We start from the raw sequence: 23,931 nt of genomic DNA on the forward strand, positions 1-23,931 counted from the left end.
GGCAACGCGCTGCCCAATGCCGCCCTGGAGACTCTTGGTCTCCTTTGACCCAAGGCTGCATTGCTGCCTCATAGTCAGCTTTTGCACCGCCAGCACCACAAAGTCGTGCTCAGCAAAGCTGCTTTCCAGCCTCTTGGCCCCCACCACGTCCGGCTGCCCACCACTATTCCTCCCCAGGCCCAGGACTTGGCCTTTCCCTCTCTTCAACTCCAGGACATTCCTCTCCGCCCCCATCTCCAGCCTCTCCGCATCCCTCTCCAATGGTGCCACATCCAGCCGCTGCCTCAGCCACTCCGCCACATTTTGCACCATCTGACAACTTGCTGAGGGGGCACTCCGTCCCGCTGCCCACGTCATTGTGGAGGATGTTGAACAGTGGTGGCCCCACGGACCCGAGGCCAGCGCTACACCGCTTGAGACTTGCCTCCATCTCGACTCTGGGACACTGATCACAAGCCTCTGGGCCCAGCCCTTCAGCCACTTTGCACTCCACCTCACTGTCCACTTACGCACCCCGTACTTTCTCGCCTTGTCTAGGAGCACGCAAGGGGAGAAAGCGTCAAAGGCTTTACTAAAAGGTCGAGGAGAACACCAGCCACGGCTCTCTCCTCGTCCACAAAGCTAGTCACTTCAACGGAGGAGACACGGAGGTCGGTCAAGCGTGATTTCCCCTTTGTAAATTCACGCCGACCGCTCCCCATCACCTTCATGTCCTTCCTGGGCTCGGCCGTGCTTTCCTGGACAATTTCCTCCATCACCTTTCTCGGCAATGAGCTCAGGCTACGCAAGCTCTAGTTTCCCACATGGTCCTTCCTGATCTTCTTCAAGGTAGAAGGGCTAGGAGCTCTCTTCCAGCCATCAGGAACCGCTCCCAGGCACCATGACCTTCACAAGACAATGGAGAGTAGCCTCCCAAGGACATCAGCCACCTCCCTCTGCGCTCACGGCTACGACCCCTCAGGCCCTACGCACTCGCTGACCTCCGCACGTGCAGCACTCCTTCCTACCTCCCTTCATCTTCCTCAGCAACAAGCACTGCTCGCCTGACAAACAGCCTGAAAAACACTCACCTTGGCTCAATTGGGCCAGGCCTTGCCATTCATCAACCCTTCCGCATGCATCCACCACCACCAGGGCCTCGGCTCTGCAGCCCCGTGCACCATGCTCGCCTCCAATGCCCTCTGCAACATCCAAGTCCTCTTTCTGCCCCTCCAACACTGTGCAGAGAAGTGGCCTCAGCCCTCGGCACTCACCCCAAGTAAAGAGCCCAAAGGCCCTTGCTCAACAGCCTCTCCTGCCTGCCGCTCACACTCCCACTCCCCCTCTGCCTCTCGCCACACTCCTGGGCTCTCCACAAACTCACCTGCCCTTGCGAGGTGATCCACATCAAGCACCGTGTCTGCGCCACAGCCCAGGCTGCAAATCTGCCGGCCCCAGCTAAGGGCAGCGCTACCCAGGGGCCAACACAAGCCCCTGGGGAGCGGGGCAGGGCTCCCCACATCACAAGGCTTGCCAGCTCTCAACCAGGGCTGCCAGGACCACGGCCTGCTCTCCCAAGCACCCCTCCTCTGCCTGCTTGCACTGCCACCCCCAGGGACGGCACCAGGGGGGAACAAGCCCAAACGGGCAGCCTCCTTTCTCCCACCTACAACCTCACAAGCCACAGAGGCACCAAGACACCCACAGAGCACACTCAACGGGAAAGGCCAGGCCTAAAGACAGGCTTAGCGAGCTGGCAGCACGGCAAGGACGGACCCAACGCCATGGAAGGGGCAGCACCTCACACCTGGCACACCTCCAAAGCCCAGACCCACCTTCCAGGCCTGCGAGGAAACGGGGCCCCCTCTTCACAACAAAACCCCAAACCACGCTACACGAGCGCCACGGGATGACCTCACCTGACGACACCCCACCTCTCCCTACGCGTTGGTGGCGTCTTCTGCCCGCCCTGACACGCGCCCAAACACCAAGCCTTTGGCCTCTAATACTCGCACTTAAAAGCTGCCGCCAGGGCCAAGTGGACACGTCCTCAAGAGGAGGACGTGAAATTGCAGAATTGCGGGAAGGAAAACACACCCCACCTCACTGCTTGCCAGCCTCTGGCATGCAACAGCTGCTTGCTGCACGATGCTCTCATGCGCAAAGGCTGTCCTGCCCCTCGGGGACCAGCATAAAAGCCGGCCCAGCGCCTCTCTCCCTCACACACTTCTCCTCACGCCTTCTCCTCCGCCGTCAACAAGGTGAGTCTCAACACCCTTCCCCTCCTTCTCCTGCCCCCACACCTGGCCCGTCTCTTCCAGCACGCTCTGGCTCCCAGCCTCAGCAGCCCTCACGCCTCCCCACCGCCACGCTCCCCACACACCCACACCAGGCCTCCCCTGGCCTCCCTCGCTCTCCTGCAACACCGCTCCTCGCACCCCCACGCCCCTCCGCTTCCTCAACACCCTCTCTTCCAGGGCCCCTCCGCACCACACACATGGCCTGCTACGACCTCTGCCGCCCCTGCGGACCCACCCCGCTGGCTAACAGCTGCAACGAGCCCTGTGTCACGCAGTGCCAGGACTCCCGCGTTGTCATCCAGCCTCCCGCCGTGCTGGTCACCCTGCCAGGACCCATCCTCAGCTCCTTCCCCAGAGCACCGCCGTCGGATCCTCCTCATCCGCTGCTGTGGGCAACGTCCTCAGCTCCCAGGGAGTGCCCGTCTCCTCCGGCGGCTTCGGCTACGGCCGGAGGCCTGGGCTGCTTCGGCGGCAGAAGAGGCTGCTACCCCTGCTAAGGGCGCTCGCCACCACCCCTGACACCAACCCCACACAGCCTGGAAGCCGCCTCATGCATTGAGGAGACGCACCTCCCGGCCATTGCTGGCACATGGGCCCCACTGTCCACGGCTCCTCCTCCCAAGGCACAAAGCCAGCAGGGAAGGGGCCAGCCCGGCCTGCCTGGAAACATGGCCCATGTACCTCCTTCTTTGCATCCCCCTTCTGCTATGTCCAGTACTCTCCGCTGCAACCGCCTTCTCACAAGCCAAAGACCACCGGGGACCTCCAGAGTGCCGCTCCCACTGCGGAGCAGGAAGAGCTTGGTGCTCTGGCAAGATCTGTCTCACACAAGAGAGAGATGTGGGCTGACGGTCGCCCTACTTGCCCCTCACACCGCCTCCCTTCCACTTGGCGCTCCTGCCTTTTCACTCTTTTCCCTCAATAAAGTTCTCCTGCATCCCAGCCCATGACGCCTCCACTTCCTTTCTTCTCCCAAGGCTCTTCCAGCCTCACCCAGCACAAAGACAGGGCTCAAGAGCCCGTTGCGGTAGGTGGAAAGGGCTACAAGGCCTCTCTTGGGAACTACGTCCCCAGCAACACCACCACCACCACCACCACCACCACAGAGCAGCACACGGGGGCTTCGAGCCCCTCACACAAGCCCTTCACTTGCCCAAACAAAGGCTTGGACACGCTAATGCACTTCGACCCTTGCCTCTGACCCAAGCTCCCCGTGGCAGCACGCACTTGAACCAACTCTCTTCCCAGCACGACTCTCTGGCCATCACAGCAAGCAGAATCACAGCAAACAGGAACCTCTGGAGACCAACCAACCTGCTCAAGCAGGGTCAGCTCCAGCAGGCTGTCCACGACCATGTCCAGTCAGGTTTTCAGTAGCTCCAAGGATGGAGGCTCCAACACCTCTCTGCCCAACCGGTTCCACTGTTTGACCACCCTCACACTGAACAAAGGTTGTCTTCTCTTCCAAGGAAATGGCACGTCTTTGCAGCTTTCTCCATTCACCCTTGCCCTGCCCGTGGGCACCCATGAGAAGAGTCTGGCTCCCCCGTCCTCATTCCCTCCCGTCCGTGATATACACACAGTGATGACATCTCCCCTGCGTGGCCTTGCCTCCTGGCTCAAAAACCTCACAGCTCTCTCAGCTTCTCCTCATACGAAGGATGCTCCAGTTCCTTCAGAGTCCAGGGGGCCCTGCGCTCGACTCGCTCCACTAAGGCCATGTCCTTCTTCCACTGGGGAGCCCTCCACTGGACACAGGACTCCACACGGGGCCTCACCAGCGCTGAACAGAGCGCAAGAGCACCTCCCGGACCTGCTGGCAACGCGCTGCCCAATGCCGCCCTGGAGACTCTTGGTCTCCTTTGACCCAAGGCTGCATTGCTGCCTCATAGTCAGCTTTTGCACCGCCAGCACCACAAAGTCGTGCTCAGCAAAGCTGCTTTCCAGCCTCTTGGCCCCCACCACGTCCGGCTGCCCACCACTATTCCTCCCCAGGCCCAGGACTTGGCCTTTCCCTCTCTTCAACTCCAGGACATTCCTCTCCGCCCCCATCTCCAGCCTCTCCGCATCCCTCTCAATGGTGCCACATCCAGCCGCTGCCTCAGCCACTCCGCCACATTTTGCACCATCTGACAACTTGCTGAGGGGCACTCCGTCCCGCTGCCCACGTCATTGTGGAGGATGTTGAACAGTGGTGGCCCCACGGACCCGAGGCCAGCGCTACACCGCTTGAGACTTGCCTCCATCTCGACTCTGGGACACTGATCACAAGCCTCTGGGCCCAGCCCTTCAGCCACTTTGCACTCCACCTCACTGTCCACTTACGCACCCCGTACTTTCTCGCCTTGTCTAGGAGCACGCAAGGGGAGAAAGCGTCAAAGGCTTTACTGAAAGGTCGAGGTGAACACCAGCCACGGCTCTCTCCTCGTCCACAAAGCTAGTCACTTCAACGGAGGAGACACGGAGGTCGGTCAAGCGTGATTTCCCCTTTGTAAATTCACGCCGACCGCTCCCCATCACCTTCATGTCCTTCCTGGGCTCGGCCGTGCTTTCCTGGACAATTTCCTCCATCACCTTTCTCGGCAATGAGCTCAGGCTACGCAAGCTCTAGTTTCCCACATGGTCCTTCCTGATCTTCTTCAAGGTAGAAGGGCTAGGAGCTCTCTTCCAGCCATCAGGAACCGCTCCCAGGCACCATGACCTTCACAAGACAATGGAGAGTAGCCTCCCAAGGACATCAGCCACCTCCCTCTGCGCTCACGGCTACGACCCCTCAGGCCCTACGCACTCGCTGACCTCCGCACGTGCAGCACTCCTTCCTACCTCCCTTCATCTTCCTCAGCAACAAGCACTGCTCGCCTGACAAACAGCCTGAAAAACACTCACCTTGGCTCCAATTGGGCCAGGCCTTGCCATTCATCAACCCTTCCGCATGCATCCACCACCACCAGGGCCTCGGCTCTGCAGCCCCGTGCACCATGCTCGCCTCCAATGCCCTCTGCAACATCCAAGTCCTCTTTCTGCCCCTCCAACACTGTGCAGAGAAGTGGCCTCAGCCCTCGGCACTCACCCCAAGTAAAGAGCCCAAAGGCCCTTGCTCAACAGCCTCTCCTGCCTGCCGCTCACACTCCCACTCCCCCTCTGCCTCTCGCCACACTCCTGGGCTCTCCACAAACTCACCTGCCCTTGCGAGGTGATCCACATCAAGCACCGTGTCTGCGCCACAGCCCAGGCTGCAAATCTGCCGGCCCCAGCTAAGGGCAGCGCTACCCAGGGGCCAACACAAGCCCCTGGGGAGCGGGGCAGGGCTCCCCACATCACAAGGCTTGCCAGCTCTCAACCAGGGCTGCCAGGACCACGGCCTGCTCTCCCAAGCACCCCTCCTCTGCCTGCTTGCACTGCCACCCCCAGGGACGGCACCAGGGGGGAACAAGCCCAAACGGGCAGCCTCCTTTCTCCCACCTACAACCTCACAAGCCACAGAGGCACCAAGACACCCACAGAGCACACTCAACGGGAAAGGCCAGGCCTAAAGACAGGCTTAGCGAGCTGGCAGCACGGCAAGGACGGACCCAACGCCATGGAAGGGGCAGCACCTCACACCTGGCACACCTCCAAAGCCCAGACCCACCTTCCAGGCCTGCGAGGAAACGGGGCCCCCTCTTCACAACAAAACCCCAAACCACGCTACACGAGCGCCACGGGATGACCTCACCTGACGACACCCCACCTCTCCTACGCGTTGGTGGCGTCTTCTGCCCGCCCTGACACGCGCCCAAACACCAAGCCTTTGGCCTCTAATACTCGCACTTAAAAGCTGCCGCCAGGGCAAGTGGACACGTCCTCAAGAGGAGGACGTGAAATTGCAGAATTGCGGGAAGGAAAACACACCCCACCTCACTGCTTGCCAGCCTCTGGCATGCAACAGCTGCTTGCTGCACGATGCTCTCATGCGCAAAGGCTGTCCTGCCCCTCGGGGACCAGCATAAAAGCCGGCCCAGCGCCTCTCTCCCTCACACACTTCTCCTCACGCCTTCTCCTCCGCCGTCAACAAGGTGAGTCTCAACACCCTTCCCCTCCTTCTCCTGCCCCCACACCTGGCCCGTCTCTTCCAGCACGCTCTGGCTCCCAGCCTCAGCAGCCCTCACGCCTCCCCACCGCCACGCTCCCCACACACCCACACCAGGCCTCCCCTGGCCTCCCTCGCTCTCCTGCAACACCGCTCCTCGCACCCCCACGCCCCTCCGCTTCCTCAACACCCTCTCTTCCAGGGCCCCTCCGCACCACACACATGGCCTGCTACGACCTCTGCCGCCCCTGCGGACCCACCCCGCTGGCTAACAGCTGCAACGAGCCCTGTGTCACGCAGTGCCAGGACTCCCGCGTTGTCATCCAGCCTCCCGCCGTGCTGGTCACCCTGCCAGGACCCATCCTCAGCTCCTTCCCCAGAGCACCGCCGTCGGATCCTCCTCATCCGCTGCTGTGGGCAACGTCCTCAGCTCCCAGGGAGTGCCCGTCTCCTCCGGCGGCTTCGGCTACGGCTTCGGAGGCCTGGGCTGCTTCGGCGGCAGAAGAGGCTGCTACCCCTGCTAAGGGCGCTCGCCACCACCCCTGACACCAACCCCACACAGCCTGGAAGCCGCCTCATGCATTGAGGAGACGCACCTCCCGGCCATTGCTGGCACATGGGCCCCACTGTCCACGGCTCCTCCTCCCAAGGCACAAAGCCAGCAGGGAAGGGGCCAGCCCGGCCTGCCTGGAAACATGGCCCATGTACCTCCTTCTTTGCATCCCCCCTTCTGCTATGTCCAGTACTCTCCGCTGCAACCGCCTTCTCACAAGCCAAAGACCACCGGGGACCTCCAGAGTGCCGCTCCCACTGCGGAGCAGGAAGAGCTTGGTGCTCTGGCAAGATCTGTCTCACACAAGAGAGAGATGTGGGCTGACGGTCGCCCTACTTGCCCCTCACACCGCCTCCCTTCCACTTGGCGCTCCTGCCTTTTCACTCTTTTCCCTCAATAAAGTTCTCCTGCATCCCAGCCCATGACGCCTCCACTTCCTTTCTTCTCCCAAGGCTCTTCCAGCCTCACCCAGCACAAAGACAGGGCTCAAGAGCCCGTTGCGGTAGGTGGAAAGGGCTACAAGGCCTCTCTTGGGAACTACGTCCCCAGCAACACCACCACCACCACCACCACCACCACAGAGCAGCACACGGGGCTTCGAGCCCCTCACACAAGCCCTTCACTTGCCCAAACAAAGGCTTGGACACGCTAATGCACTTCGACCCTTGCCTCTGACCCAAGCTCCCCGTGGCAGCACGCACTTGAACCAACTCTCTTCCCAGCACGACTCTCTGGCCATCACAGCAAGCAGAATCACAGCAAACAGGAACCTCTGGAGACCAACCAACCTGCTCAAGCAGGGTCAGCTCCAGCAGGCTGTCCACGACCATGTCCAGTCAGGTTTTCAGTAGCTCCAAGGATGGAGGCTCCAACACCTCTCTGCCCAACCGGTTCCACTGTTTGACCACCCTCACACTGAACAAAGGTTGTCTTCTCTTCCAAGGAAATGGCACGTCTTTGCAGCTTTCTCCATTCACCCTTGCCCTGCCCGTGGGCACCCATGAGAAGAGTCTGGCTCCCCCGTCCTCATTCCCTCCCGTCCGTGATATACACACAGTGATGACATCTCCCCTGCGTGGCCTTGCCTCCTGGCTCAAAAACCTCACAGCTCTCTCAGCTTCTCCTCATACGAAGGATGCTCCAGTTCCTTCAGAGTCCAGGGGGCCCTGCGCTCGACTCGCTCCACTAAGGCCATGTCCTTCTTCCACTGGGGAGCCCTCCACTGGACACAGGACTCCACACGGGGCCTCACCAGCGCTGAACAGAGCGCAAGAGCACCTCCCCCGACCTGCTGGCAACGCGCTGCCCAATGCCGCCCTGGAGACTCTTGGTCTCCTTTGACCCAAGGCTGCATTGCTGCCTCATAGTCAGCTTTTGCACCGCCAGCACCACAAAGTCGTGCTCAGCAAAGCTGCTTTCCAGCCTCTTGGCCCCCACCACGTCCGGCTGCCCACCACTATTCCTCCCCAGGCCCAGGACTTGGCCTTTCCCTCTCTTCAACTCCAGGACATTCCTCTCCGCCCCCATCTCCAGCCTCTCCGCATCCCTCTCAATGGTGCCACATCCAGCCGCTGCCTCAGCCACTCCGCCACATTTTGCACCATCTGACAACTTGCTGAGGGGGCACTCCGTCCCGCTGCCCACGTCATTGTGGAGGATGTTGAACAGTGGTGGCCCCACGGACCCGAGGCCAGCGCTACACCGCTTGAGACTTGCCTCCATCTCGACTCTGGGACACTGATCACAAGCCTCTGGGCCCAGCCCTTCAGCCACTTTGCACTCCACCTCACTGTCCACTTACGCACCCCGTACTTTCTCGCCTTGTCTAGGAGCACGCAAGGGGAGAAAGCGTCAAAGGCTTTACTAAAAGGTCGAGGTGAACACCAGCCACGGCTCTCTCCTCGTCCACAAAGCTAGTCACTTCAACGGAGGAGACACGGAGGTCGGTCAAGCGTGATTTCCCCTTTGTAAATTCACGCCGACCGCTCCCCATCACCTTCATGTCCTTCCTGGGCTCGGCCGTGCTTTCCTGGACAATTTCCTCCATCACCTTTCTCGGCAATGAGCTCAGGCTACGCAAGCTCTAGTTTCCCACATGGTCCTTCCTGATCTTCTTCAAGGTAGAAGGGCTAGGAGCTCTCTTCCAGCCATCAGGAACCGCTCCCAGGCACCATGACCTTCACAAGACAATGGAGAGTAGCCTCCCAAGGACATCAGCCACCTCCCTCTGCGCTCACGGCTACGACCCCTCAGGCCCTACGCACTCGCTGACCTCCGCACGTGCAGCACTCCTTCCTACCTCCCTTCATCTTCCTCAGCAACAAGCACTGCTCGCCTGACAAACAGCCTGAAAAACACTCACCTTGGCTCAATTGGGCCAGGCCTTGCCATTCATCAACCCTTCCGCATGCATCCACCACCACCAGGGCCTCGGCTCTGCAGCCCCGTGCACCATGCTCGCCTCCAATGCCCTCTGCAACATCCAAGTCCTCTTTCTGCCCCTCCAACACTGTGCAGAGAAGTGGCCTCAGCCCTCGGCACTCACCCCAAGTAAAGAGCCCAAAGGCCCTTGCTCAACAGCCTCTCCTGCCTGCCGCTCACACTCCCACTCCCCTCTGCCTCTCGCCACACTCCTGGGCTCTCCACAAACTCACCTGCCCTTGCGAGGTGATCCACATCAAGCACCGTGTCTGCGCCACAGCCCAGGCTGCAAATCTGCCGGCCCCAGCTAAGGGCAGCGCTACCCAGGGGCCAACACAAGCCCCTGGGGAGCGGGGCAGGGCTCCCCACATCACAAGGCTTGCCAGCTCTCAACCAGGGCTGCCAGGACCACGGCCTGCTCTCCCAAGCACCCCTCCTCTGCCTGCTTGCACTGCCACCCCCAGGGACGGCACCAGGGGGGAACAAGCCCAAACGGGCAGCCTCCTTTCTCCCACCTACAACCTCACAAGCCACAGAGGCACCAAGACACCCACAGAGCACACTCAACGGGAAAGGCCAGGCCTAAAGACAGGCTTAGCGAGCTGGCAGCACGGCAAGGACGGACCCAACGCCATGGAAGGGGCAGCACCTCACACCTGGCACACCTCCAAAGCCCAGACCCACCTTCCAGGCCTGCGAGGAAACGGGGCCCCCTCTTCACAACAAAACCCCAAACCACGCTACACGAGCGCCACGGGATGACCTCACCTGACGACACCCCACCTCTCCTACGCGTTGGTGGCGTCTTCTGCCCGCCCTGACACGCGCCCAAACACCAAGCCTTTGGCCTCTAATACTCGCACTTAAAAGCTGCCGCCAGGGCCAAGTGGACACGTCCTCAAGAGGAGGACGTGAAATTGCAGAATTGCGGGAAGGAAAACACACCCCACCTCACTGCTTGCCAGCCTCTGGCATGCAACAGCTGCTTGCTGCACGATGCTCTCATGCGCAAAGGCTGTCCTGCCCCTCGGGGACCAGCATAAAAGCCGGCCCAGCGCCTCTCTCCCTCACACACTTCTCCTCACGCCTTCTCCTCCGCCGTCAACAAGGTGAGTCTCAACACCCTTCCCCTCCTTCTCCTGCCCCCACACCTGGCCCGTCTCTTCCAGCACGCTCTGGCTCCCAGCCTCAGCAGCCCTCACGCCTCCCCACCGCCACGCTCCCCACACACCCACACCAGGCCTCCCCTGGCCTCCCTCGCTCTCCTGCAACACCGCTCCTCGCACCCCCACGCCCCTCCGCTTCCTCAACACCCTCTCTTCCAGGGCCCCTCCGCACCACACACATGGCCTGCTACGACCTCTGCCGCCCCTGCGGACCCACCCCGCTGGCTAACAGCTGCAACGAGCCCTGTGTCACGCAGTGCCAGGACTCCCGCGTTGTCATCCAGCCTCCCGCCGTGCTGGTCACCCTGCCAGGACCCATCCTCAGCTCCTTCCCCAGAGCACCGCCGTCGGATCCTCCTCATCCGCTGCTGTGGGCAACGTCCTCAGCTCCCAGGGAGTGCCCGTCTCCTCCGGCGGCTTCGGCTACGGCTTCGGAGGCCTGGGCTGCTTCGGCGGCAGAAGAGGCTGCTACCCCTGCTAAGGGCGCTCGCCACCACCCCTGACACCAACCCCACACAGCCTGGAAGCCGCCTCATGCATTGAGGAGACGCACCTCCCGGCCATTGCTGGCACATGGGCCCCACTGTCCACGGCTCCTCCTCCCAAGGCACAAAGCCAGCAGGGAAGGGGCCAGCCCGGCCTGCCTGGAAACATGGCCCATGTACCTCCTTCTTTGCATCCCCCCTTCTGCTATGTCCAGTACTCTCCGCTGCAACCGCCTTCTCACAAGCCAAAGACCACCGGGGACCTCCAGAGTGCCGCTCCCACTGCGGAGCAGGAAGAGCTTGGTGCTCTGGCAAGATCTGTCTCACACAAGAGAGAGATGTGGGCTGACGGTCGCCCTACTTGCCCCTCACACCGCCTCCCTTCCACTTGGCGCTCCTGCCTTTTCACTCTTTTCCCTCAATAAAGTTCTCCTGCATCCCAGCCCATGACGCCTCCACTTCCTTTCTTCTCCCAAGGCTCTTCCAGCCTCACCCAGCACAAAGACAGGGCTCAAGAGCCCGTTGCGGTAGGTGGAAAGGGCTACAAGGCCTCTCTTGGGAACTACGTCCCCAGCAACACCACCACCACCACCACCACCACCACAGAGCAGCACACGGGGGCTTCGAGCCCCTCACACAAGCCCTTCACTTGCCCAAACAAAGGCTTGGACACGCTAATGCACTTCGACCCTTGCCTCTGACCCAAGCTCCCCGTGGCAGCACGCACTTGAACCAACTCTCTTCCCAGCACGACTCTCTGGCCATCACAGCAAGCAGAATCACAGCAAACAGGAACCTCTGGAGACCAACCAACCTGCTCAAGCAGGGTCAGCTCCAGCAGGCTGTCCACGACCATGTCCAGTCAGGTTTTCAGTAGCTCCAAGGATGGAGGCTCCAACACCTCTCTGCCCAACCGGTTCCACTGTTTGACCACCCTCACACTGAACAAAGGTTGTCTTCTCTTCCAAGGAAATGGCACGTCTTTGCAGCTTTCTCCATTCACCCTTGCCCTGCCCGTGGGCACCCATGAGAAGAGTCTGGCTCCGCCGTCCTCATTCCCTCCCGTCCGTGATATACACACAGTGATGACATCTCCCCTGCGTGGCCTTGCCTCCTGGCTCAAAAACCTCACAGCTCTCTCAGCTTCTCCTCATACGAAGGATGCTCCAGTTCCTTCAGAGTCCAGGGGGCCCTGCGCTCGACTCGCTCCACTAAGGCCATGTCCTTCTTCCACTGGGGAGCCCTCCACTGGACACAGGACTCCACACGGGGCCTCACCAGCGCTGAACAGAGCGCAAGAGCACCTCCCCGACCTGCTGGCAACGCGCTGCCCAATGCCGCCCTGGAGACTCTTGGTCTCCTTTGACCCAAGGCTGCATTGCTGCCTCATAGTCAGCTTTTGCACCGCCAGCACCACAAAGTCGTGCTCAGCAAAGCTGCTTTCCAGCCTCTTGGCCCCCACCACGTCCGGCTGCCCACCACTATTCCTCCCCAGGCCCAGGACTTGGCCTTTCCCTCTCTTCAACTCCAGGACATTCCTCTCCGCCCCCATCTCCAGCCTCTCCGCATCCCTCTCAATGGTGCCACATCCAGCCGCTGCCTCAGCCACTCCGCCACATTTTGCACCATCTGACAACTTGCTGAGGGGCACTCCGTCCCGCTGCCCACGTCATTGTGGAGGATGTTGAACAGTGGTGGCCCCACGGACCCGAGGCCAGCGCTACACCGCTTGAGACTTGCCTCCATCTCGACTCTGGGACACTGATCACAAGCCTCTGGGCCCAGCCCTTCAGCCACTTTGCACTCCACCTCACTGTCCACTTACGCACCCCGTACTTTCTCGCCTTGTCTAGGAGCACGCAAGGGAGAAAGCGTCAAAGGCTTTACTAAAAGGTCGAGGTGAACACCAGCCACGGCTCTCTCCTCGTCCACAAAGCTAGTCACTTCAACGGAGGAGACACGGAGGTCGGTCAAGCGTGATTTCCCTTTGTAAATTCACGCCGACCGCTCCCCATCACCTTCATGTCCTTCCTGGGCTCGGCCGTGCTTTCCTGGACAATTTCCTCCATCACCTTTCTCGGCAATGAGCTCAGGCTACGCAAGCTCTAGTTTCCCACATGGTCCTTCCTGATCTTCTTCAAGGTAGAAGGGCTAGGAGCTCTCTTCCAGCCATCAGGAACCGCTCCCAGGCACCATGACCTTCACAAGACAATGGAGAGTAGCCTCCCAAGGACATCAGCCACCTCCCTCTGCGCTCACGGCTACGACCCCTCAGGCCCTACGCACTCGCTGACCTCCGCACGTGCAGCACTCCTTCCTACCTCCCTTCATCTTCCTCAGCAACAAGCACTGCTCGCCTGACAAACAGCCTGAAAAACACTCACCTTGGCTCAATTGGGCCAGGCCTTGCCATTCATCAACCCTTCCGCATGCATCCACCACCACCAGGGCCTCGGCTCTGCAGCCCCGTGCACCATGCTCGCCTCCAATGCCCTCTGCAACATCCAAGTCCTCTTTCTGCCCCTCCAACACTGTGCAGAGAAGTGGCCTCAGCCCTCGGCACTCACCCCAAGTAAAGAGCCCAAAGGCCCTTGCTCAACAGCCTCTCCTGCCTGCCGCTCACACTCCCACTCCCCTCTGCCTCTCGCCACACTCCTGGGCTCTCCACAAACTCACCTGCCCTTGCGAGGTGATCCACATCAAGCACCGTGTCTGCGCCACAGCCCAGGCTGCAAATCTGCCGGCCCCAGCTAAGGGCAGCGCTACCCAGGGGCCAACACAAGCCCCTGGGGAGCGGGGCAGGGCTCCCCACATCACAAGGCTTGCCAGCTCTCAACCAGGGCTGCCAGGACCACGGCCTGCTCTCCCAAGCACCCCTCCTCTGCCTGCTTGCACTGCCACCCCCAGGGACGGCACCAGGGGGGAACAAGCCCAAACGGGCAGCCTCCTTTCTCCCACCTACAACCTCACAAGCCACAGAGGCACCAAGACACCCACAGAGCACACTCAACGGGAAAGGCCAGGCCTAAAGACAGGCTTAGCGAGCTGGCAGCACGGCAAGGACGGACCCAACGCCATGGAAGGGGCAGCACCTCACACCTGGCACACCTCCAAAGCCCAGACCCACCTTCCAGGCCTGCGAGGAAATGGGGCCTCCCTCTTCACAACAAAACCCCAAACCACGCTACACGAGCGCCACGGGATGACCTCACCTGACGACACCCCACCTCTCCTACGCGTTGGTGGCGTCTTCTGCCCGCCCTGACACGCGCCCAAACACCAAGCCTTTGGCCTCTAATACTCGCACTTAAAAGCTGCCGCCAGGGCCAAGTGGACACGTCCTCAAGAGGAGGACGTGAAATTGCAGAATTGCGGGAAGGAAAACACACCCCACCTCACTGCTTGCCAGCCTCTGGCATGCAACAGCTGCTTGCTGCACGATGCTCTCATGCGCAAAGGCTGTCCTGCCCCTCGGGGACCAGCATAAAAGCCGGCCCAGCGCCTCTCTCCCTCACACACTTCTCCTCACGCCTTCTCCTCCGCCGTCAACAAGGTGAGTCTCAACACCCTTCCCCTCCTTCTCCTGCCCCCACACCTGGCCCGTCTCTTCCAGCACGCTCTGGCTCCCAGCCTCAGCAGCCCTCACGCCTCCCCACCGCCACGCTCCCCACACACCCACACCAGGCCTCCCCTGGCCTCCCTCGCTCTCCTGCAACACCGCTCCTCGCACCCCCACGCCCCTCCGCTTCCTCAACACCCTCTCTTCCAGGGCCCCTCCGCACCACACACATGGCCTGCTACGACCTCTGCCGCCCCTGCGGACCCACCCCGCTGGCTAACAGCTGCAACGAGCCCTGTGTCACGCAGTGCCAGGACTCCCGCGTTGTCATCCAGCCTCCCGCCGTGCTGGTCACCCTGCCAGGACCCATCCTCAGCTCCTTCCCCAGAGCACCGCCGTCGGATCCTCCTCATCCGCTGCTGTGGGCAACGTCCTCAGCTCCCAGGGAGTGCCCGTCTCCTCCGGCGGCTTCGGCTACGGCTTCGGAGGCCTGGGCTGCTTCGGCGGCAGAAGAGGCTGCTACCCCTGCTAAGGGCGCTCGCCACCACCCCTGACACCAACCCCACACAGCCTGGAAGCCGCCTCATGCATTGAGGAGACGCACCTCCCGGCCATTGCTGGCACATGGGCCCCACTGTCCACGGCTCCTCCTCCCAAGGCACAAAGCCAGCAGGGAAGGGGCCAGCCCGGCCTGCCTGGAAACATGGCCCATGTACCTCCTTCTTTGCATCCCCCCTTCTGCTATGTCCAGTACTCTCCGCTGCAACCGCCTTCTCACAAGCCAAAGACCACCGGGGACCTCCAGAGTGCCGCTCCCACTGCGGAGCAGGAAGAGCTTGGTGCTCTGGCAAGATCTGTCTCACACAAGAGAGAGATGTGGGCTGACGGTCGCCCTACTTGCCCCTCACACCGCCTCCCTTCCACTTGGCGCTCCTGCCTTTTCACTCTTTTCCCTCAATAAAGTTCTCCTGCATCCCAGCCCATGACGCCTCCACTTCCTTTCTTCTCCCAAGGCTCTTCCAGCCTCACCCAGCACAAAGACAGGGCTCAAGAGCCCGTTGCGGTAGGTGGAAAGGGCTACAAGGCCTCTCTTGGGAACTACGTCCCCAGCAACACCACCACCACCACCACCACCACCACAGAGCAGCACACGGGGCTTCGAGCCCCTCACACAAGCCCTTCACTTGCCCAAACAAAGGCTTGGACACGCTAATGCACTTCGACCCTTGCCTCTGACCCAAGCTCCCCGTGGCAGCACGCACTTGAACCAACTCTCTTCCCAGCACGACTCTCTGGCCATCACAGCAAGCAGAATCACAGCAAACAGGAACCTCTGGAGACCAACCAACCTGCTCAAGCAGGGTCAGCTCCAGCAGGCTGTCCACGACCATGTCCAGTCAGGTTTTCAGTAGCTCCAAGGATGGAGGCTCCAACACCTCTCTGCCCAACCGGTTCCACTGTTTGACCACCCTCACACTGAACAAAGGTTGTCTTCTCTTCCAAGGAAATGGCACGTCTTTGCAGCTTTCTCCATTCACCCTTGCCCTGCCCGTGGGCACCCATGAGAAGAGTCTGGCTCCCCGTCCTCATTCCCTCCCGTCCGTGATATACACACAGTGATGACATCTCCTGCGTGGCCTTGCCTCCTGGCTCAAAACCTCACAGCTCTCTCAGCTTCTCCTCATACGAAGGATGCTCCAGTTCCTTCAGAGTCCAGGGGGCCCTGCGCTCGACTCGCTCCACTAAGGCCATGTCCTTCTTCCACTGGGGAGCCCTCCACTGGACACAGGACTCCACACGGGGCCTCACCAGCGCTGAACAGAGCGCAAGAGCACCTCCCCCGACCTGCTGGCAACGCGCTGCCCAATGCCGCCCTGGAGACTCTTGGTCTCCTTTGACCCAAGGCTGCATTGCTGCCTCATAGTCAGCTTTTGCACCGCCAGCACCACAAAGTCGTGCTCAGCAAAGCTGCTTTCCAGCCTCTTGGCCCCCACCACGTCCGGCTGCCCACCACTATTCCTCCCCAGGCCCAGGACTTGGCCTTTCCCTCTCTTCAACTCCAGGACATTCCTCTCCGCCCCATCTCCAGCCTCTCCGCATCCCTCTCAATGGTGCCACATCCAGCCGCTGCCTCAGCCACTCCGCCACATTTTGCACCATCTGACAACTTGCTGAGGGGGCACTCCGTCCCGCTGCCCACGTCATTGTGGAGGATGTTGAACAGTGGTGGCCCCACGGACCCGAGGCCAGCGCTACACCGCTTGAGACTTGCCTCCATCTCGACTCTGGGACACTGATCACAAGCCTCTGGGCCCAGCCCTTCAGCCACTTTGCACTCCACCTCACTGTCCACTTACGCACCCCGTACTTTCTCGCCTTGTCTAGGAGCACGCAAGGGGAGAAAGCGTCAAAGGCTTTACTAAAAGGTCGAGGTGAACACCAGCCACGGCTCTCTCCTCGTCCACAAAGCTAGTCACTTCAACGGAGGAGACACGGAGGTCGGTCAAGCGTGATTTCCCCTTTGTAAATTCACGCCGACCGCTCCCCATCACCTTCATGTCCTTCCTGGGCTCGGCCGTGCTTTCCTGGACAATTTCCTCCATCACCTTTCTCGGCAATGAGCTCAGGCTACGCAAGCTCTAGTTTCCCACATGGTCCTTCCTGATCTTCTTCAAGGTAGAAGGGCTAGGAGCTCTCTTCCAGCCATCAGGAACCGCTCCCAGGCACCATGACCTTCACAAGACAATGGAGAGTAGCCTCCCAAGGACATCAGCCACCTCCCTCTGCGCTCACGGCTACGACCCCTCAGGCCCTACGCACTCGCTGACCTCCGCACGTGCAGCACTCCTTCCTACCTCCCTTCATCTTCCTCAGCAACAAGCACTGCTCGCCTGACAAACAGCCTGAAAAACACTCACCTTGGCTCAATTGGGCCAGGCCTTGCCATTCATCAACCCTTCCGCATGCATCCACCACCACCAGGGCCTCGGCTCTGCAGCCCCGTGCACCATGCTCGCCTCCAATGCCCTCTGCAACATCCAAGTCCTCTTTCTGCCCCTCCAACACTGTGCAGAGAAGTGGCCTCAGCCCTCGGCACTCACCCCAAGTAAAGAGCCCAAAGGCCCTTGCTCAACAGCCTCTCCTGCCTGCCGCTCACACTCCCACTCCCGCTCTGCCTCTCGCCACACTCCTGGGCTCTCCACAAACTCACCTGCCCTTGCGAGGTGATCCACATCAAGCACCGTGTCTGCGCCACAGCCCAGGCTGCAAATCTGCCGGCCCCAGCTAAGGGCAGCGCTACCCAGGGGCCAACACAAGCCCCTGGGGAGCGGGGCAGGGCTCCCCACATCACAAGGCTTGCCAGCTCTCAACCAGGGCTGCCAGGACCACGGCCTGCTCTCCCAAGCACCCCTCCTCTGCCTGCTTGCACTGCCACCCCCAGGGACGGCACCAGGGGGGAACAAGCCCAAACGGGCAGCCTCCTTTCTCCCACCTACAACCTCACAAGCCACAGAGGCACCAAGACACCCACAGAGCACACTCAACGGGAAAGGCCAGGCCTAAAGACAGGCTTAGCGAGCTGGCAGCACGGCAAGGACGGACCCAACGCCATGGAAGGGGCAGCACCTCACACCTGGCACACCTCCAAAGCCCAGACCCACCTTCCAGGCCTGCGAGGAAACGGGGCCCCCTCTTCACAACAAAACCGCAAACCACGCTACACGAGCGCCACGGGATGACCTCACCTGACGACACCCCACCTCTCCTACGCGTTGGTGGCGTCTTCTGCCCGCCCTGACACGCGCCCAAACACCAAGCCTTTGGCCTCTAATACTCGCACTTAAAAGCTGCCGCCAGGGCCAAGTGGACACGTCCTCAAGAGGAGGACGTGAAATTGCAGAATTGCGGGAAGGAAAACACACCCCACCTCACTGCTTGCCAGCCTCTGGCATGCAACAGCTGCTTGCTGCACGATGCTCTCATGCGCAAAGGCTGTCCTGCCCCTCGGGGACCAGCATAAAAGCCGGCCCAGCGCCTCTCTCCCTCACACACTTCTCCTCACGCCTTCTCCTCCGCCGTCAACAAGGTGAGTCTCAACACCCTTCCCCTCCTTCTCCTGCCCCCACACCTGGCCCGTCTCTTCCAGCACGCTCTGGCTCCCAGCCTCAGCAGCCCTCACGCCTCCCCACCGCCACGCTCCCCACACACCCACACCAGGCCTCCCCTGGCCTCCCTCGCTCTCCTGCAACACCGCTCCTCGCACCCCCACGCCCCTCCGCTTCCTCAACACCCTCTCTTCCAGGGCCCCTCCGCACCACACACATGGCCTGCTACGACCTCTGCCGCCCCTGCGGACCCACCCCGCTGGCTAACAGCTGCAACGAGCCCTGTGTCACGCAGTGCCAGGACTCCCGCGTTGTCATCCAGCCTCCCGCCGTGCTGGTCACCCTGCCAGGACCCATCCTCAGCTCCTTCCCCAGAGCACCGCCGTCGGATCCTCCTCATCCGCTGCTGTGGGCAACGTCCTCAGCTCCCAGGGAGTGCCCGTCTCCTCCGGCGGCTTCGGCTACGGCTTCGGAGGCCTGGGCTGCTTCGGCGGCAGAAGAGGCTGCTACCCCTGCTAAGGGCGCTCGCCACCACCCCTGACACCAACCCCACACAGCCTGGAAGCCGCCTCATGCATTGAGGAGACGCACCTCCCGGCCATTGCTGGCACATGGGCCCCACTGTCCACGGCTCCTCCTCCCAAGGCACAAAGCCAGCAGGGAAGGGGCCAGCCCGGCCTGCCTGGAAACATGGCCCATGTACCTCCTTCTTTGCATCCCCCCTTCTGCTATGTCCAGTACTCTCCGCTGCAACCGCCTTCTCACAAGCCAAAGACCACCGGGGACCTCCAGAGTGCCGCTCCCACTGCGGAGCAGGAAGAGCTTGGTGCTCTGGCAAGATCTGTCTCACACAAGAGAGAGATGTGGGCTGACGGTCGCCCTACTTGCCCCTCACACCGCCTCCCTTCCACTTGGCGCTCCTGCCTTTTCACTCTTTTCCCTCAATAAAGTTCTCCTGCATCCCAGCCCATGACGCCTCCACTTCCTTTCTTCTCCCAAGGCTCTTCCAGCCTCACCCAGCACAAAGACAGGGCTCAAGAGCCCGTTGCGGTAGGTGGAAAGGGCTACAAGGCCTCTCTTGGGAACTACGTCCCCAGCAACACCACCACCACCACCACCACCACCACAGAGCAGCACACGGGGGCTTCGAGCCCCTCACACAAGCCCTTCACTTGCCCAAACAAAGGCTTGGACACGCTAATGCACTTCGACCCTTGCCTCTGACCCAAGCTCCCCGTGGCAGCACGCACTTGAACCAACTCTCTTCCCAGCACGACTCTCTGGCCATCACAGCAAGCAGAATCACAGCAAACAGGAACCTCTGGAGACCAACCAACCTGCTCAAGCAGGGTCAGCTCCAGCAGGCTGTCCACGACCATGTCCAGTCAGGTTTTCAGTAGCTCCAAGGATGGAGGCTCCAACACCTCTCTGCCCAACCGGTTCCACTGTTTGACCACCCTCACACTGAACAAAGGTTGTCTTCTCTTCCAAGGAAATGGCACGTCTTTGCAGCTTTCTCCATTCACCCTTGCCCTGCCCGTGGGCACCCATGAGAAGAGTCTGGCTCCCCCGTCCTCATTCCCTCCCGTCCGTGATATACACACAGTGATGACATCTCCCCTGCGTGGCCTTGCCTCCTGGCTCAAAACCTCACAGCTCTCTCAGCTTCTCCTCATACGAAGGATGCTCCAGTTCCTTCAGAGTCCAGGGGGCCCTGCGCTCGACTCGCTCCACTAAGGCCATGTCCTTCTTCCACTGGGGAGCCCTCCACTGGACACAGGACTCCACACGGGGCCTCACCAGCGCTGAACAGAGCGCAAGAGCACCTCCCCCGACCTGCTGGCAACGCGCTGCCCAATGCCGCCCTGGAGACTCTTGGTCTCCTTTGACCCAAGGCTGCATTGCTGCCTCATAGTCAGCTTTTGCACCGCCAGCACCACAAAGTCGTGCTCAGCAAAGCTGCTTTCCAGCCTCTTGGCCCCCACCACGTCCGGCTGCCCACCACTATTCCTCCCCAGGCCCAGGACTTGGCCTTTCCCTCTCTTCAACTCCAGCACATTCCTCTCCGCCCCATCTCCAGCCTCTCCGCATCCCTCTCAATGGTGCCACATCCAGCCGCTGCCTCAGCCACTCCGCCACATTTTGCACCATCTGACAACTTGCTGAGGGGGCACTCCGTCCCGCTGCCCACGTCATTGTGGAGGATGTTGAACAGTGGTGGCCCCACGGACCCGAGGCCAGCGCTACACCGCTTGAGACTTGCCTCCATCTCGACTCTGGGACACTGATCACAAGCCTCTGGGCCCAGCCCTTCAGCCACTTTGCACTCCACCTCACTGTCCACTTACGCACCCCGTACTTTCTCGCCTTGTCTAGGAGCACGCAAGGGAGAAAGCGTCAAAGGCTTTACTAAAAGGTCGAGGTGAACACCAGCCACGGCTCTCTCCTCGTCCACAAAGCTAGTCACTTCAACGGAGGAGACACGGAGGTCGGTCAAGCGTGATTTCCCCTTTGTAAATTCACGCCGACCGCTCCCCATCACCTTCATGTCCTTCCTGGGCTCGGCCGTGCTTTCCTGGACAATTTCCTCCATCACCTTTCTCGGCAATGAGCTCAGGCTACGCAAGCTCTAGTTTCCCACATGGTCCTTCCTGATCTTCTTCAAGGTAGAAGGGCTAGGAGCTCTCTTCCAGCCATCAGGAACCGCTCCCAGGCACCATGACCTTCACAAGACAATGGAGAGTAGCCTCCCAAGGACATCAGCCACCTCCCTCTGCGCTCACGGCTACGACCCCTCAGGCCCTACGCACTCGCTGACCTCCGCACGCGCAGCACTCCTTCCTACCTCCCTTCATCTTCCTCAGCAACAAGCACTGCTCGCCTGACAAACAGCCTGAAAAACACTCACCTTGGCTCAATTGGGCCAGGCCTTGCCATTCATCAACCCTTCCGCATGCATCCACCACCACCAGGGCCTCGGCTCTGCAGCCCCGTGCACCATGCTCGCCTCCAATGCCCTCTGCAACATCCAAGTCCTCTTTCTGCCCCTCCAACACTGTGCAGAGAAGTGGCCTCAGCCCTCGGCACTCACCCCAAGTAAAGAGCCCAAAGGCCCTTGCTCAACAGCCTCTCCTGCCTGCCGCTCACACTCCCACTCCCCTCTGCCTCTCGCCACACTCCTGGGCTCTCCACAAACTCACCTGCCCTTGCGAGGTGATCCACATCAAGCACCGTGTCTGCGCCACAGCCCAGGCTGCAAATCTGCCGGCCCCAGCTAAGGGCAGCGCTACCCAGGGGCCAACACAAGCCCCTGGGGAGCGGGGCAGGGCTCCCCACATCACAAGGCTTGCCAGCTCTCAACCAGGGCTGCCAGGACCACGGCCTGCTCTCCCAAGCACCCCTCCTCTGCCTGCTTGCACTGCCACCCCCAGGGACGGCACCAGGGGGGAACAAGCCCAAACGGGCAGCCTCCTTTCTCCCACCTACAACCTCACAAGCCACAGAGGCACCAAGACACCCACAGAGCACACTCAACGGGAAAGGCCAGGCCTAAAGACAGGCTTAGCGAGCTGGCAGCACGGCAAGGACGGACCCAACGCCATGGAAGGGGCAGCACCTCACACCTGGCACACCTCCAAAGCCCAGACCCACCTTCCAGGCCTGCGAGGAAACGGGGCCCCCTCTTCACAACAAAACCCCAAACCACGCTACACGAGCGCCACGGGATGACCTCACCTGACGACACCCCACCTCTCCTACGCGTTGGTGGCGTCTTCTGCCCGCCCTGACACGCGCCCAAACACCAAGCCTTTGGCCTCTAATACTCGCACTTAAAAGCTGCCGCCAGGGCAAGTGGACACGTCCTCAAGAGGAGGACGTGAAATTGCAGAATTGCGGGAAGGAAAACACACCCCACCTCACTGCTTGCCAGCCTCTGGCATGCAACAGCTGCTTGCTGCACGATGCTCTCATGCGCAAAGGCTGTCCTGCCCCTCGGGGACCAGCCTCGGGCCGGGCCCAGCGCCTCTCTCCCTCACACACTTCTCCTCACGCCTTCTCCTCCGCCGTCAACAAGGTGAGTCTCAACACCCTTCCCCTCCTTCTCCTGCCCCCACACCTGGCCCGTCTCTTCCAGCACGCTCTGGCTCCCAGCCTCAGCAGCCCTCACGCCTCCCCACCGCCACGCTCCCCACACACCCACACCAGGCCTCCCTGGCCTCCCTCGCTCTCCTGCAACACCGCTCCTCGCACCCCCACGCCCCTCCGCTTCCTCAACACCCTCTCTTCCAGGGCCCCTCCGCACCACACACATGGCCTGCTACGACCTCTGCCGCCCCTGCGGACCCACCCCGCTGGCTAACAGCTGCAACGAGCCCTGTGTCACGCAGTGCCAGGACTCCCGCGTTGTCATCCAGCCTCCCGCCGTGCTGGTCACCCTGCCAGGACCCATCCTCAGCTCCTTCCCCCAGAGCACCGCCGTCGGATCCTCCTCATCCGCTGCTGTGGGCAACGTCCTCAGCTCCCAGGGAGTGCCCGTCTCCTCCGGCGGCTTCGGCTACGGCTTCGGAGGCCTGGGCTGCTTCGGCGGCAGAAGAGGCTGCTACCCCTGCTAAGGGCGCTCGCCACCACCCCTGACACCAACCCCACACAGCCTGGAAGCCGCCTCATGCATTGAGGAGACGCACCTCCCGGCCATTGCTGGCACATGGGCCCCACTGTCCACGGCTCCTCCTCCCAAGGCACAAAGCCAGCAGGGAAGGGGCCAGCCCGGCCTGCCTGGAAACATGGCCCATGTACCTCCTTCTTTGCATCCCCCCTTCTGCTATGTCCAGTACTCTCCGCTGCAACCGCCTTCTCACAAGCCAAAGACCACCGGGGACCTCCAGAGTGCCGCTCCCACTGCGGAGCAGGAAGAGCTTGGTGCTCTGGCAAGATCTGTCTCACACAAGAGAGAGATGTGGGCTGACGGTCGCCCTACTTGCCCCTCACACCGCCTCCCTTCCACTTGGCGCTCCTGCCTTTTCACTCTTTTCCCTCAATAAAGTTCTCCTGCATCCCAGCCCATGACGCCTCCACTTCCTTTCTTCTCCCAAGGCTCTTCCAGCCTCACCCAGCACAAAGACAGGGCTCAAGAGCCCGTTGCGGTAGGTGGAAAGGGCTACAAGGCCTCTCTTGGGAACTACGTCCCCAGCAACACCACCACCACCACCACCACCACCACAGAGCAGCACACGGGGGCTTCGAGCCCCTCACACAAGCCCTTCACTTGCCCAAACAAAGGCTTGGACACGCT

General features: G+C 61.2%; 1 protein-coding gene and 4 pseudogenes across 1 annotated transcript; all 5 read left to right on the forward strand.

Annotated features, from left to right (window-relative positions):
* Positions 1–6,570: 6,570 nt before the first annotated feature.
* Positions 6,571–6,872, forward strand: LOC140645984 (feather keratin 1-like; annotated as a pseudogene).
* A 3,795-nt stretch (positions 6,873–10,667) lies between these two features.
* Positions 10,668–10,969, forward strand: LOC140645983 (feather keratin 1-like; annotated as a pseudogene).
* A 3,793-nt stretch (positions 10,970–14,762) lies between these two features.
* LOC140645982 (feather keratin 1-like) lies at positions 14,763–15,064 on the forward strand (annotated as a pseudogene).
* Positions 15,065–18,855: 3,791 nt separating this feature from the next.
* Positions 18,856–19,157, forward strand: LOC140645981 (feather keratin 1-like; annotated as a pseudogene).
* A 3,791-nt stretch (positions 19,158–22,948) lies between these two features.
* Positions 22,949–23,251, forward strand: LOC140645978 (feather keratin-like). Its single transcript, XM_072849419.1, has one exon. The coding sequence runs from the start codon at positions 22,949–22,951 to the stop codon at positions 23,249–23,251; it is 303 nt and encodes a 100-aa protein (XP_072705520.1).
* Positions 23,252–23,931: the final 680 nt, after the last annotated feature.

Source organism: Ciconia boyciana, unplaced genomic scaffold, assembly GCF_034638445.1.
Source record: "Ciconia boyciana unplaced genomic scaffold, ASM3463844v1 HiC_scaffold_68, whole genome shotgun sequence".
Lineage (NCBI taxonomy): Eukaryota > Metazoa > Chordata > Aves > Ciconiiformes > Ciconiidae > Ciconia > Ciconia boyciana.